At 41.4% G+C, this 15,974-nt stretch overlaps 1 protein-coding gene across 1 annotated transcript in view; it reads left to right on the top strand.

Annotated features, from left to right (window-relative positions):
- MYO7B (myosin VIIB) overlaps positions 1-15,974 on the top strand; it is a 163,548-nt gene that overhangs the window by 53,416 nt on the left and 94,158 nt on the right. Inside the window, exons 5-12 of the mRNA XM_078146147.1 lie at positions 543-664; positions 1,880-2,022; positions 4,056-4,169; positions 5,511-5,664; positions 8,777-8,853; positions 11,350-11,469; positions 14,167-14,309; positions 15,075-15,285. Of these exons, the coding sequence (XP_078002273.1) occupies positions 543-664; positions 1,880-2,022; positions 4,056-4,169; positions 5,511-5,664; positions 8,777-8,853; positions 11,350-11,469; positions 14,167-14,309; positions 15,075-15,285 (1,084 nt within the window). The remainder of the gene's footprint in view (positions 1-542; positions 665-1,879; positions 2,023-4,055; positions 4,170-5,510; positions 5,665-8,776; positions 8,854-11,349; positions 11,470-14,166; positions 14,310-15,074; positions 15,286-15,974) is intronic.

The following is a 15,974-nucleotide window of genomic DNA, read 5'->3' as shown; positions in this document are numbered from 1 at the left end:
TCCCGCAGCTGGTGAGCATCCCTTCAATTTCCAATTCTTTGACACTGCAAAAAGAACTGCTATAAATACTTTTGTACATGTAGGTCTTTTTCCCTTTTCTTTGATCTCTTTAGGATACAGACCTGGTAGTGGTATTGATGGATCAAAAGGTATTCACCTTTGATTGACCTCAAGGTCATGGACAATAAGAACTAGAAGAAACCTCAGAGGTCATCTAGTCCATTTTACAGATGAAAGCCCCAAATCCAGAAACGTTAATCTTCAAGGTCCCTTCAAGCTCTTACATTCTACCACTTTAATGGATGTGAAAGTTATTTGACCACGACAAAAGCACTCTACAAATTATTGTTGTCAGTGAGTCCATAAACATTTATTAAGTGCCTACTATGTTTAGGCTCTGTGTTAAATGCTGTGAAACAGATCCCAGGCTTCAGTCAGACCTGAAAAGATGACTTGTGACTTCATATCTTTTTTTTTTCAGCTGCAAAATGAGGGATTGGAAGAGTTGACTGACTTTGTGTCTGACTTTTGGCTCTTTCCAGCGGCGAGTCAGGAGCTGGGAAGACAGAAACGACCAAACTGATACTTCAATTCTTAGCCATCATTAGCGGCCAGCATTCTTCGATTGAGCAGCAGGTCCTGGAGGCCAACCCTATTTTGGAAGGTAGGTGTGTCACTAGCCCTTTTTTAAAAGGTAGGTCCCTCCTTTGACCATCCCTTTTTCAATAAGTCAATCAATCAATCAATTAAAAAGTACTGACTGATCAGTCATTGGTCAATGTGGTAGGTGCTGGGGATAAAAAGATAAAAATGAAATTGCCTCTGCCCTCACGGACCTTACATTCTGTTGTGGAGCGGGAGGAAGAAGAGAAACAACATGCAAATATGAACAAAATAAACACAAGTTAATATGGGTGAGCACAGGCAGCTGGATCAGGCTTCATGTAGAAGGCGGTAAAAATCAAGTTTTGAATGAACTGTCAGATTCTAAGAAGTGACAGCAGTGAGTAAGGACAGCATCCAGGCATGGGAGACAGTCAGGGCAAAGGCATGGAGGCAGGAGTAAAGGCATCAGGTGTGAGGAAAAGCAGATCAGTTTCATTGGACCCCAACTTAGAGCCCCTAGATTTAGAATCGCCTCACCCTCACTGTGAAGCAATGTAGTTTGCACAATGTGGTCTATTGTCCACTTATGGTCCATGAGGATTCCTCAGTAGTCCACTGTAAATATAAGATGTTATACAATGTTTGGGCAATCTTAGAAACTCCAAGGGAAAAAAAGAAAGAAATCCCAAGTGGGGATGAGGAGAGTTATTTATTCTTTACTCTGTTAGAACCTGCCAACCATATGGTTCAAGTTCATTGGGTAGATCCATTATGTTGCTTACCTTAATGCTACTTTAGATGATAATAATAACAATAGATAGCACTTACACAGTGTTTTAAGACTTACAAAGCAATTTACATATGTTAACCCAGTTGATCTTTACAACAATCCTAGGAAGTAGGTACTATTATTATCCCATGTTACAGATGAGAAAATTGAGATACAAGTTAAGTGACTTGCCCAGGATCACACAACTTATAAGTCTGAAGCAAGATTCAAACTCAGCTCTTCCAAGTCCCATGCTTTATCCATTGGCACCTAGATACCACTGAGAACAGAAGGGATAAATGTGGACCCCACAGTTACTCACTTTCTGTTTATGGAGAGAAATGTCATGCAATGCTAAGATCACATTTGTTACTCGTCCCACCACTCCCTCTCCTACTCTGACTTCTATCCTGCCGAGAACCTATGGGGTCAGTCTGCCTAATGGATAAGAAATCTTGCCTCTTCTCCTTTCCTGACCTCCCCTGGCACCACTTTCTTTCTCAGCCTTTGGCAATGCCAAGACAATTCGAAATGACAACTCAAGCCGCTTTGGGAAATACATCGAAATCCACTTCAACAAAAATGGAGTGATTGAAGGAGCCCAAATAGAACATTTCCTTCTAGAGAAGTCCCGAGTCTGCAGGCAGGTAAGTCCATGTCACATGGGAGATCATTTTGAGCAGCAGAGGCGGTCCACAGTGAAATGGGCAAGTAGCTGTGGTTTGTCTTCAGTGTCTCTCCACATCTCCTTTCCAGTACCACCACTACCCTGGCAACCAGACTTGATTCATTTAGACCTCCCCTCCTGGATGACAACCCTTGCTCTAGCTCTTTTCCTTTTTTCTCCCTGAGTCAAAACTAATTTGTCTTATGTCGGAACCAAAACTAACTGTAGGCGAGGTAAGCAGCTGTCTAGGGCACACCACTCAAGGGGAAGCAGTCAGATACACTTTGAATATTATTTTTTATAAACTCACATGTTTTGAATACCAGAAAACTCTATTCTACATGCCAAATAATAGTTTTATGGGGTTGGGTTGCAACAAAGACTAAACCTCTAGTTCAAGAGTGGAAATTTCCAGAGCTTGTATTAGGTCACACAAATACTTCATCCTGTTTCTGTCTTGTGGCCCAAAGTCTCATGACCCAGGACTCAGCAAAATTACAATAATTTTTTAGATACTGACCAGACAAAGCATTGTAGTGTCTGCTAATATAGTTATTGTACTAACCTTCCCAGTCAGGAATGGGTTTACTCCTTTATTTCAGTGAACAGATGTGAGTGTTCCCTCCACACATGTAGATAGATCATGCACCTCAAGATCATGCCTTAGAATGAGAGGTTGAAGGAAATGGAGATAGCCCAGGGAAGAGATTATTTAGAAAGAGACACAAGAACCACCTTCAGCTATTTAAAGGATTGTTATCACATGGAACAAGGATTAGATTTGTTCTGATATATTGTAGAAGAGATTCTTGTTCATGCATGGGTTCAATTCAATGGAAGGCCTTGCCAACTCTGAGATTCAATGATTCTTTGATTCTGTGAAAGACTCAGAATATGCATTGGTGTTCCTTTTCTTTTTCTCTTTCTTCTTTCCTTTCTCCCTCTTCTTTGTTTCTTCTAGTCCTTCCTTCCTTCCTTCCTTCCTTCCTTCCTTCCTTCCTTCCTTCCTTCCTTCTTCTTCCTTCCTTCCTTCCTTCCTTCCTTCCTTCCTTCCTTCCTTCCTTCCTTCCTTCCTTCCTTCCTTCCTTCCTTCCTTCCTCCCTTCCTTCCTCCCTTCCTTCCTCCCTTCCTCCCTTCCTCCCTTCCTTCCTCCCTCTTTTTTTTTGAAACTGTGTCTCCCTATCTTGCCCAGACTGGAAGTACAGTGGTTATTCATAAGAGCAATCCTATTGCTGTTCAACATGGAACCTTTACTCCATTCTGTTTCCCACCTGGATTGGTTTGCCCTTCCTTTAAAATCCTGGAACCACCGCTCCCTTCCAGGGACTCACTAAGTTGGTGTCAGACTTAGTATGGCTACCTGATTGACTTTCACTCTACTGCAGCTCAGAACTCCTAAAATCAAGCTGTTTTCAACCTCCTCTAATAACAAGATTATAAATATGCACCACCATTCCCTGCCCAGAATCTATTATTTAAAAAAGTTATCATGTCCCAGTTTTGGATCATATGCCTAAGTTTTGAGGTCAGTGTCAGATAGGACAACCATAACTTCACCTGAATCCACTGTCATGTTCCATCAAAGACAGAATCTTCTGCTGGATAGATCATAGGGGTGCTCCAGTGTGGCAATCCTCTCAACATTTTTACACTCCTACAAATCATCCAAAAATGACTTTGTAAAACAGACTGAATGACTTAAGAACCCTGATCCATGCAATAGGCAACCAGCACTCCAGAGGACTGATGAAGCTTACTACTTACCTCACGAGAGAGAGGAGATAGATTCAGGGTCCAAAATGAGACAGACATTTTTGGAAATGGACAGTGCAGGAATTTGTCTTGCTTGGCCATGCAGATTTATTACAAGGATTTTGTTATTGGGGGATGGTGGAAGGGAGAGAAAATAAATGCTTGTCAGTTGAAAATTAAAATTAAAAACATTCTTATATTCTCATGGGCACCACTTAGTTCTACTGATAAATTGTCTCTCGGGCATTTTCCTCCTTCCAGGCCCTGGAAGAAAGGAACTACCACATCTTTTACTGCATGTTAATGGGGATGAACGAGGAGCAAAAGAAGCTGCTGAGTTTGGGGACAATCTCAGAGTACAACTACCTCACCATGGTATGGAACAGTATTCCCTACCTGTCTCTACCACTCCCAACTCTACCTTATCTCTACCATCCGTCATTTCCTTCACCCTGTTATCCAGGTTCCTAAAGGGCCTAGCTTACATGGAAAGTAGATGTCTCTGAGATATTATTATGTCAAATGCAAAAAGCCATTCAGAAAATGAAGGGCTCTAGCTCTTTTGGATCTGTCATGGGTTAATTATCACCCAGTAGCTAAAAGCTATCAGCCAGGAGGAGACAGCATATGGCCCAGACAGAGCTGCAGCTGGGGTGGGACTCTGCCCTAGGGTGCTAATATTTACAGGGTGCTAACAAATTGAAATCCTTCAACAGCTTAGAAACAACTGAGTTTGACACTTAGTTAGCAAGAATAATTAGGAAAATCTTAGATGGCCATTATCTGACAAACTAATATATTCATATCTCCCATACTAACACCCCAACATCCCCCAGCCTGTTAGTGCCTTGGGCTCCATGCCCCAGGGTCTTCCCTCCTCAGCAGTATTTGAGAACCTGTTTCATGCTGCTTGCCCTTAAGTATATTTTGTACCAATTTTCCTAAATGCTGAAATTGTTGGTTATGCCTCCAGCCAACTCCTAAAACAATTATTAAGGACTCTTTTCTTCCATTACCTATCATTTGCATTTCTTCAATGCTACATTAAATGTACATAGGGCTTGGTACTTTTAAAAGCATTTTCAAAGGTTATACCATTGTTTCTTCTTCTTCTTCTTCTTCTTCTTCTTCTTCTTCTTCTTCTTCTTCTTCTTCTTCTTCTTCTTCCTCTTCTTCCTCCTCTTCTTCCTCCTCTTCTTCCTCTTCTTCTTCCTCTTCTTCTTCCTCTTCTTCCTCTTCTTCTTCCTCTTTTTCCTCTTCTTCTTCTTCCTCTTCTTCCTCTTCTTCTTCCTCTTCTTCTTCCTCTTCTTCTCCTTCTTCTTCCTCTTCTTCTTCTTCTTCTTCCTCTTCTTCTTCTTCTTCTTCTTCCCCTCCTCCTCCTCCTCCTTCTCCTCCTTCTCCTTCTCCTCTTTCCTCTTCCTCTTCCTCTCCTTCATCTCCTCCTCCTCCTTCTTCTCCTCCTCCTTCTTCCTCCTTCTCTCTCCTCTCCTCCCTTCTCCTTAGGTGCCCCACCCTAAGCTCTGTTGAACTGACACAGAGTTCGCATGCTATCTAGTTCCATCTGTTCCTTGCTAAGTTCCTTGCTAAGCTGAAAGTCATGGTATCATTGAGATGACATTGTGTTGTTATCTATAAGTCAGTGTCACAGGCAGAGGGGATCAGTACGACCATTCAAGGACCATTTGACACTCATGCCGTGTCCTCCTGCTTCCCTAGGGTCACTGCACATCCTGCGAGGGTCGCAATGATGTCAAGGACTATGCGTCCCTTCGCTCCGCTATGAAGGTTCTTATGTTCTCTGATTCTGAAAACTGGGATATTAGCAAATTGTTGGCAGCTATTCTTCACCTGGGTAACGTGGAATTTTCAGGTAAGTCTGGTTCTTCTTGAATCTAAGTGGCACAGTGCATAGAGCATTGGACCTAGAGTCAGGAAGACCTAACTTAGACACTTACCAGCTGTGTGGCTCTGCACAAGTCACATAACCTCTCAGTGTCCGGGTTTCCTTAAAATGAGAGATCGGATTGATTGCTTCTAAGGTCCCTTACAACTCTAAATCTATGATCTTATGATCCTACTGTATTGGAGAAAGCTCTGGCTTGTAATCAGGAGACCCCGTCTCGATATCATTCCCCTCTTTTAATTATTTCTTATTTAATGTGTATATAACTCGTTTGTACATGTTTGTTGCTTGTTGTCTCCCATTAGATGGAGCTCCTTGAGAGCAGGGACTGTCTTTTGCCTTTCTTCATATCTCAAGCAGTTAGCACAGTGGCTGACACATCATAGGTGCTTAATAAATGTTTATTGACTAGCCTGCTGATTTTAGCCTAATTAGGCAAGATATATATATTCATGGATGATTAGGAAAAACAAAAACAAAACATAGGGCAGTAGTAGATAATGAAATGCTAAGCTGAACATAATCAGACACTAACATACATGACAGATAAAGGAAGGGCTGTATGAGTAGTCAAAAAGAGAACTCAACAAAGTCCAGAATGAGCAGAGAACACTTCACAGAGGAGATGGAACTTAGGTTGAGGTAGTTAGGCATTGCAGGGAATAGAGTGTTAGACTTGGAGTCAGGAAGACCTGAGTTCATATCCTACTTTAGATGCTTACTAGCCAGGTGATCCTTTAGATTATAAGCTTCTTGAGGGCAGGGATTGTCTTTTGCCTCTTTTTATATCCCCAGTGCTTAGAACAGTGGTTGACACATGGTAGGTGATTAATAAATGTTGATTGATTGGTTGACCCTGGCCAACTTCTCTAATTCTTTCAGCCTTAGTTTCCTCATCTGTAAAATTGGGGTAATAATAGCAGCTATTTCACAGGGTTGTTGCCAGGTTCAAATTAGATAACAGATATAAGGGCTTTGAAAAACCTTAAAACACTGTATAAGTACTAACTATTATTGTTGTTCTTCTTCTTGAGTGATTTGTGTTCAGCTCTTCCTGACCCCATTTGAGGTTTTCTCGGCAAAGATACCAGAATGGTTTGCCATTTCCTTCCCCAGATCATTTTACAGATGAGGAAACTGAGGCGAACAGGGTTAAACAACATGCCCAGTGTCATACAGCTAGTAAGTGTCTGAGGCCAGTCTTCCTAACTCCAGGCCTGGCACTCTATCCACTGTACCACCTAGCTGAGTATTGCTGTTTTGGTTTTTATTGTTACATCCCCTGCCTTTTTTACCAGACCTTAAATGTGGAAAGTAGGCTCTGGGTTAAGTAGAAGAATGGGAGGATTGCATGTAAGCCTGGGCAGAAGGTCAGAAAAGTTTAAGCAAAAGTGCAGAGATTGGAACAAATATAGTACATTCAGGGGATAGGGAGAAGACTTAACTAGCATGTTATGTATTAGGCAGCCCTGGGAGATAATATTGAGTGGATAAAGAGCCAGATGGCACATGTATAGAGTGCTGGATCTGGAGTCAGGAAGACTCATCTTCATGAGTTTAAATCCAGCCTCAGACAACTTTATCAGCTGTATGACCCTGGGCAAGTCACTTAACTTGTTTGCCTCAGTTTCCTCATTTGTCAAATGAGCTGAAGAAGGAAATATCTTTGCCAAAAAAAAAATCAACAACAGAAAACAACAACCAAATGAGGTTATGAAGAATAGGACATGACTGGAAACAACTACACAACAACAGCAAAGAGGGTCCAGGTTGCAGATGACATAAAATGCCAGCCTGACTAATTTGCAGATGGGCAAACTCTCATAAGGATTTTTTAAAAATCATCTTTTCTACCACCAGTTAAGGAGGCTGGAATTTAAGTACGGCATCATGAGTACAAAATGACCTGGGAACAGGCCCTGTACTGACTGAGTTTGACCTTTTGTAGACACCCTGTGCTCCAGTTAATAAAATTCCAGAGATGGTTCTCATAGAATATAATCCCTTCTGAAACATGGGATTGGCCTGCTCTTAGAACACTTGTTAATCTTCCTGGGCAGCTCTAGCCTATGGCAGGAGGCCTAATCCAGCAGTTCTCAAAGTGGGGTCCATGGGCTGTGAGGGTCCCCAAAACCTTTTCCGGGGGTTTGTGAGGCCAAAACTATTTTCATAATATACTAAAATGTTATTTGCCGATGAAAATACTCCCTTTTGCAGCCACATTATCTGTGTGAACTAGGATTGTCTATATATACCTAAACCAAAACAATATATTATATGGAATAGATTGACTGCAGAAGCATTCTTCTTTTAAGCCATGCATTAGAGATTTGCAAAAATATGAAAAACAATGCTATTCTTTTACTATTTTTTTTGGTTTTGCAATATATAATTTTTTCATTGTTATTTTATTAACATGTAATGGGTTTATTTTAATTTTTGATGAATTAAATATTTTAAAATTTTTATCAGTTTTAATCTCTAAAACAATAAATATAAATAGATATGACCGACACAAAGAAAAGCTTTTTGCGTCCTCAGTAATTTTTAGGAGTATAATGGGGTCCTAAAACTATAAAGTTTGAGAACTTCTAGGGAACTGTCATTCCCTCACCTTCTGTTTTTCATTCTGACACATTCAAAACTACCCTCACCCAATACCATCCCCAGAAACCAATGTCCTCATTCTGTCCCCTGGCTGCCCAGGTTTCCTTAGACTTTTCCTTCTCCAATGTTCCAAAACCTTCCTTCCGCATTGGAAAATTCTCTCTCATTCCTTAACCTCATTGGAAGAAAGGCATCACAGGGGAAATAGATCTGTTAATCTAATTCACAATTAAGGTTCCAACAGCTACTAACCTCTAAATATGCTACCCCTCCCAGGGGTCTTTGCTTTTTTAAAGGATGACATTTAAAGACACTTGTCCTGACCCCAAGATGTAATAATCTTCAACAGTGAGATTTCAGGCCAGTGGGAGAGGGTTTTGAGGGGTGCCCTGTCCCCTTCAAATCTCAGGGTAAGAGACTTCTTTCTCTAGGCCAACCTTTCTCACAGATGTTTCTTATTTCTGGTTTCTAGCTGCTATTTCTGACAATCTGGACTGCTCTGATGTCGTTGAGACTCCACACTTCCTGGCTGCAGTTGAGTTACTGGAGGTAGGTTCTGGCATCCACTTTTATGAGAATGTGCCCACGATACAGGTCTCTGGGCTGCTGGATGCTCCAACATGTGCTTCTCTTCCCAGGCCTGCTGTTTCTCCCTTCCTCCCCACTTCTCTTATCCACCTGCGTGCACTGGTCTACTCTGACTTCCTGACTGTTCTAGGAATAGCCCTGGCCTTTAAGTAGCAAGAGGGAGCAAGTACTCATGGCATTAACTTAACTTAATTTTAGCAAAATGGTGAAGGTGTCAAAATTTGTCATCGATGCTCTTCCCATTTCGTTTTCCATGCCACTCCTTTTTTATTCTACTCGTGTCCTTCACCTTCAGACATTTCTCATCCTCATGTTGCCTCTCTACTGCTCATGTTTCCATTGCTATGCCCTTACCCATTACTTCGTGTTCTAGACCTGTCCTGCCCCCCCATTGAAACTTCTCCTCCTTACTATCCCTCCAACACTTTCATGGCTTTAGGAGGAGCTGTGGTATAGTGGTATAATAGCAATAATAATAATAATAGCTAGCACTTATTAAGCACGAACTATGTGCGAATAGCTGTGCTAAGTGCTTTGCAATGATTATCTCATCAGATCCTCACAACAACCCTAGGAAGGAGGTGCTACTATTATCCCCATTTTTCAGTTGAAGAAACTGAGGCAGACAATGATTAAGTGACTTGCCCAGGATCACACAGCTAGTAACCTGTGGCTGGATTTAAACTCAAGTCTTCCTGACTCCAAGCCCAGCAATCTATCTACTTCACCACCTAACTGCCTTAAAAAAAAATAGAAAAAAAGGGGCAGCTAGGTGGTGCAGTGAATGGAGCACCGGCCCTGAATTCAGGAGGACCTGAGTTCAAATCCAGCCTCAGACATGAAACACTTACGACCTGTGTGACCCTGGGCAAGTCACCTAACCCCAATTGCCTCACCACCACCACTCCCCGCCAAAAAAAATAGAAAAAAAGAATATAGGACTTAAAGTTACATGACCTGAATTCTAATCCAAGCTTTACCATTTACTAGCTGTTTAACCTTGGGCAAGGCACCTGATCTCCCTGGTCCTCAGTTTCTTCATCTGTAAAATGTTGTTGTTGTTGCCTGGCACACAGCAGGTGCTTAATGAATGCTTCTTGACTGATTTGACTGACCCCTAACTGTGGCTCTAGATACAAACTAAAATCCCAGACACATTGGCCCCCAACCTAGCTGTGCATTCTGCCATCGCATGGTCCTGAGTACAAGGGAAATAAGATGAAGAAACAAGAACTCACCTCACCTATCTAATCAGTTGCCAAATTTTGCAGCTTCTTCCTTTACCCATCTCTCAGTTACTTCTCCTTCTCTATTCCCACAGCCCCAACTCCAGTTCAAGGCCTCATCACCATGTGCCTGGACTCCTAAAGTAGCCTTGTCATTGTTTTCCCTGCCTCAAGTCTCCCCCCACTCCAATCCGTCCTCCACTCAGCGGCCAAAGCAACTTTCCTAAAACCTCAGTAAACTCCAGGGGCTTCCTACTGCCTTTAGGATCGAATGTAAACTGCTCTATTTGGCATGTAAAGTTCCTTACAGCCTAGTTCCTTCCTGTCTTTCTAGTCTTTAACCCATTATTCTTCACTATGTACTCCATGGTCAGGCTATTCTGGCTTATTTGCTGTTCCTTACATGTAACACTTGATATTCCATATACCTCCTTTTGCAGTAGCTGCCCCCCATGCCTGGAAAGCTCCTCCTTCTCACCTCCACCTTTTAGAATCCTTAAAAATTCAGCTTAGATGCTAGCTGTGTGACCCTGGGCAAGTCACTTAACCCTGATTGCCTTAAAAAAAATCAGCTTAGAATCCTTAAAAACTCAGCTTAAACACAGCCACCTGTAGGAGGCCTTTTCTGGTCTCTTCCCCTCCTCCTTGCACCTTCCCGCCCACCCCCCACTGCCATTGCTTACCTCTAGAGGCAGCTAGGTGGTGCAGTAGCTAGAGTGCTTGGACGGCAGTCAGGAAAACCTGAGTTCAAATTCAACATCAGATTTTTGCTGGCTGTGTGGCCCCAGGAAAATCCCTTAATCTCTGTCTGCTTCAGTTTCCTCAACTGTAAAATGAGGATGTTATAGCACAAGGTCATTGAAAGTCTCAAGTAAGATAATAATTTGTAAAGTGCTTAGGACAGTGCCAGTACATAGTAGGTGCTTAATAAATGCTTATTTCCTTGCTCTAAGGTTATTTTCTACCTATTCTCTATGTATTTTGTCTATACCTATTTATTCATGTCATCTTCCTCATTAGAATGTAAGCACCTTAAGGGCAAGCAATATTTTTGCTGTTTTCTTTGAATTCCTAGCTCTTAGCACCTTGCAATAAACATTTAATAAATACTTGTTGAATGATCATTATAAAATCAGCTCTGAGTTCATGCCTACATGGTGGCTCAGTAGCCACAACTCGCTTTTTTTCCCTTAAAGAATAATGCCCTGATGCTCTGCTGATGTTTACACAGGTGAAGGCTATGGAGCTCCAGATGTGTTTGACCAATCACTACATCATCGTCCGTGGGGAAGGAGTCTTCCGACCACTGAACATCCTCCAGGCCAGTGACCGACGAGATGCTTTTGTCAAGGTGGAAAGATTCATATTTCTTATCCATCCTTCTCTGGTCCTTCCCAACTTCCTCTATAGTTTGATATTGGGAATATTCAGTCCTTTTTCTCTTTTAACATATTTCATGGCAATGGAAATGACCTCTTCCACTTTTTGCATGTCCTTCAGGTAACTGAAAGGAGTCAGAAGGTATTCAAACCATATCTCTCACTCCCTAGTGCCACATTCTTAGGTCTATTTCATACGTTCTAGTGTCTTCCTTTGCCCTGAGCTCTTCCGTTTTGACGGATCTGATCCCCACTTCATCAGAATGACTGAGAATTGTATCTGTTTTGTCATTTTTACTTCAGCAACATTCTCTTGCATAGGACCTTCCCAAATATACCCCGGACCTTCCTTTCTCCTCCCAATATCATTTTCTCATAACCTCCCCTAGGTTGATTACCTCCTTGTACAACTCCATCTGTTCTCATATCCCAGCAATATGATTAGAAATTGTGCCTCACCTCAATACATTTCACCCTGGACTTTTAATGGTCTCCTTTGATGTAAGCTCTCTCATTACTTATTTACTACATACCATGGTGTACAATGTCTTAAGGTGTTCACCACTTCATATCAACATGTCTTTTAGCCATACCTTTTTTTTCATTTCTCTTTCCTTGTCATTCTCCCCTACCCCAACCCTTTTCCATATATACTTCACTCCTCTCTGTCTGGCTCTTTAGGACCTCTGTAATCTGATTGATCCAACCTTATCTCCCTCTACTCATAACTCTTTCTGCCCTAAGTATTGGAACACACCTTCTGCTTTGGTCAAGTCAATACACTCCAAATATGCCATACTCATTCCTGGGTAGAATAGTGGATAGATGGAATGTTGGATTTAGAGTCAGGTAAATCTGAATTTAAATCCTGCCACAGACATTTACTAACTGTGTGACCTTGGGCAAGCCACCTAACCTCTCTCAATCTTAGTTTTCTCATCTGTAAAATGTAGGTATTAATAACACCTATCTCATATAGTTGTTTAGCAATTATTATGGTTGAAATCTAGCTCAAATTCAAGGTCCAATTTGAGTCCTACCTTCTACATTAAGCCTACCACAACTACTCCAGTCTTCATTGCCCTTAGCATTTGATTATATGAATGAATGAATGAAAATGCATTCATTTTCCCCACCTTTTATTCATTTTTTATTCTCATTTTCAAATTCATTCTAAGTAGTGAATTTGGACCTTGTTTTAAATCATTTCTCTTAATTCTCTTTTTTTAACATTCATTTTTAAAATTTTTGGGTTCCAAATTCTCTCCTTCTTTACAGCTTCTCCTCCACATATTGAGAAGGCAAACAATGTTATACCCATTATTCTTGTGAAGTCATACAAAATATTTCTACCTTACCTATATTACAACAAAAAAGGCAACAAAATAAAATGAAAAAATGCTTCAATCTGAACTCTGAGTTCATCAGTTCTCTCTCTGGAGGTAGATAGCATTTTTTCATCATAAGTCCTTGGGAACTGTCATGGACCATTGTATTGATCAGAGTAGCTAAGTCTTTCACATCATCGTTATAATATTCTGTTTTATGTTGATAGTAACAATCCAAAGCACTTTTATGATGGCTTGAAGGCTATTTATGGGCCAAAGATCTATGGTGTATCTCAACTACTCAGCACTAATGGAGCCACATTGATTAATGATAAGGTACTTGATCCTGGGGAGACGGGCCGAACACTTCCACAATGTTCTCAATAGATTGACAATAGTCAGCGTTGAAGCCATTGACCATATACCTCAGGTTGAAGTCAATCCCTCTCTAGCCAGACTTGGGTTTGAATGCCATTAGGTTCCTCTTGTGTGGCAGAGTCTGGTGCTGATTCTATTTCAGCAGAGATTTATAAGTCAGAGGGTCCACTGCTCACACAAAAGTTGACTGAAATCTTCTGGGTTATGTGGCAAGAAGAAGTTATCCCCCAGGAGTTCAAGGATGCCACCCTTGTCCATCTCTATAAAGGAAAAGGAAATAGGTTATCCTGTGACAGTCACAGCAGAGGAAGGGTCTCTTAGGCATTGACAACAAGATGTTTGCCAGAGCCCTATTTAATAGGCTGATCCTTCACCTGGGAGATGGTCATCTTGCCTGAGGGATTGTTGTTGGTGACTTCTGCTCAGTGGGGTGGTATGAGTAGCCACATCCATCACATAATCAAAGGCTGGATAGGCCCATCTGTCTGTCTGTCTGTGTGTCTGTCTCTCTCTCACACACATACACACACCACACCCTATAACATACCATTCCACATACCACACACATATCTTCCCAGTATGACTACCTTAAAAATATGTGTATTTATTTTTTAATTAAAAATCAGTCTTCATTACTTTATAGTCAAGTTTTATCTATTGTGTATACTATATAGCACTCAGCAAAGCTCTGGATAATAATAATAATAATTAATAATGATAATGGCTAGCATTATACAGTACTTTATAGTCTGTTTACAAAGCTGTTTACATGTTATTATATTTGATTAGAGGTAATCAAGAAATACTGCTAATTAGCTGATTAAAGTCAAATCTGTCGCTTCATGATTTGTTGAGAGCATGTCAGGTCTCAACTTGTACAGAAGAGAGATTAGAGAAAGTGGCTTTTTCTGACTCATCCTCATTCTACTTCAATGCCTCAGTTGCTCACCACCTTATTTCCAGGGAATTTATGGGCATCTCTTCCTATGGATAGTCAACAAGATCAATGCTGCAATCTTCAGGGAACCCTCCAAAGACCCTCAGAATGTGCGCAGGTCCATTGGCCTCCTGGACATATTTGGCTTTGAAAACTTTCATACAAATAGGTACGATAGTCTCAATTTGTGTCTAAGGAATTGGGAGAGGTGGTGAACAGAGAAAAAGAGCCAGTTGGATCAGCAGCTCTTTCCGACACTGTTTTCCCAGTGGTCTTAGGGAGATTCTAGTCATGCCTTTCCTTCCTGCATAGTTCTCTTGACACTGTGATCTGAAGCATATCACATCCAGAGCATAAAATTCAGTTCCAGATGCCATTATTTTGGGAAGAACATTGATAACGTAGAGGGGGTCCAGAGAAGGGCAATCAGGAGGGTAAAGGGCCTTAAGCAGCAACCAAGTGAGGACTATCTGAAAGAACTGGGGAAGAGAAGACTTAGTTGGGGGACATGATAACTGTCCTCAAGTAAATGAAGGTAATGACGTGGAAGAGGGACTAAATTTATTCTTCTTGGCCCTAGTGGCCAAACCTAGGAACAATGAGTGAAAGTTACCAAGAGGGAAATTTAGCTTTGATATAATATATGTGAGATATTATCATATGAATGTTTGTGATAAGCAATGTGTATGTAAATATGTATGTGTGTATTGTACATTTGGGGATAAAAAATATGGACGGACAGACAGTGGGATGCATGAATAGTTGCACAGGGTGGGCCATGATAACTCATCTTCTTCATGATGTCTTAACAAGAACACTCTGGCAAGCTATAGATTAAAAAAAAAATAAATTGGGGAAGCTTTGCTTTAGAGGAAAAACCAAAGTAACATCCTGAAAGGCAAGACTAACGATCCCACTGGGATTGCCCCCACAGCTTTGAGCAACTCTGCATCAACTTTGCCAATGAGCATCTCCAACAATTCTTTGTCCGCCACATCTTCAAAATGGAGCAGGAAGAGTACCATGCAGAGAACATCGCCTGGAACTACATTCATTTCAATGACAATCGGCTCACTTTGGACCTACTGGCTCTCAAACCGATGAACATCATCTCGTTGATGGATGAGGAGAGCAAATTCCCTAAGGTGTGTGGCCCCCTTGTCACAGTGGGTCACAGCTATCAGTCACACTCAGGTTTGGGATCATTCATCTTTATCACCATCAAAAAACCACTTTTAAGTGGTCTCTGTGTGCCTAAAGTTGCAAAAGGTTCATCAAGTAATTGTAGGAAGTCATCCTTCCTCCTGAAATCATGGAATCATTACTGGATTTTCACTTACGCCTCAAAGAATTAAGTCCAATCCTGAGATGGCTTCATGATGTATGTCTCCCAGCCCCACTGTGGTTATGACCAGCACTTTCAGAAGATAGTCTGGGGTGGCTTATTAGTTGACGTCTCCTAAGTGAGGTTTGGGGGATCTGACCAAAGTGGCCGTTTTCCTTTATTGCTTAGGCTTTGGGACTGCCTCAGAAAGTAGTTAGCTCCCATTCACTGGAGGTTTTTAAGCAGAAGCTGGAAAACCATTTGTTGGGAATGTTGTAGAGGGACTCCTCTTTAGATACCAGTTGGGAATAGATCTTCTCTGAGTTTCCTTCAAGTTCTGATATTCTGGGAGGGCAATAATGAAAAAAGAAGTGGGCTATGAGTCAGGAAACTTGTCTTAGTCTAGCTCTGTTACTGACTCATTACATGATGTCAGATAAGTACCGCAATCTCTCTGGGCCTGAGTTTTCTCACCCCTGAAATGAAAAGAGTGGGATAGATGGTCTCTGT

The sequence above is a fragment of the Phascolarctos cinereus genome, unplaced genomic scaffold, assembly GCF_003287225.1.
Source record: "Phascolarctos cinereus isolate Bilbo 61053 unplaced genomic scaffold, phaCin_HiC Scaffold_726;HRSCAF=1367, whole genome shotgun sequence".
Lineage (NCBI taxonomy): Eukaryota > Metazoa > Chordata > Mammalia > Diprotodontia > Phascolarctidae > Phascolarctos > Phascolarctos cinereus.
Note: the sequence above shows the minus strand (reverse complement) of the source record. Positions and strands in the feature narration are given on the sequence as shown.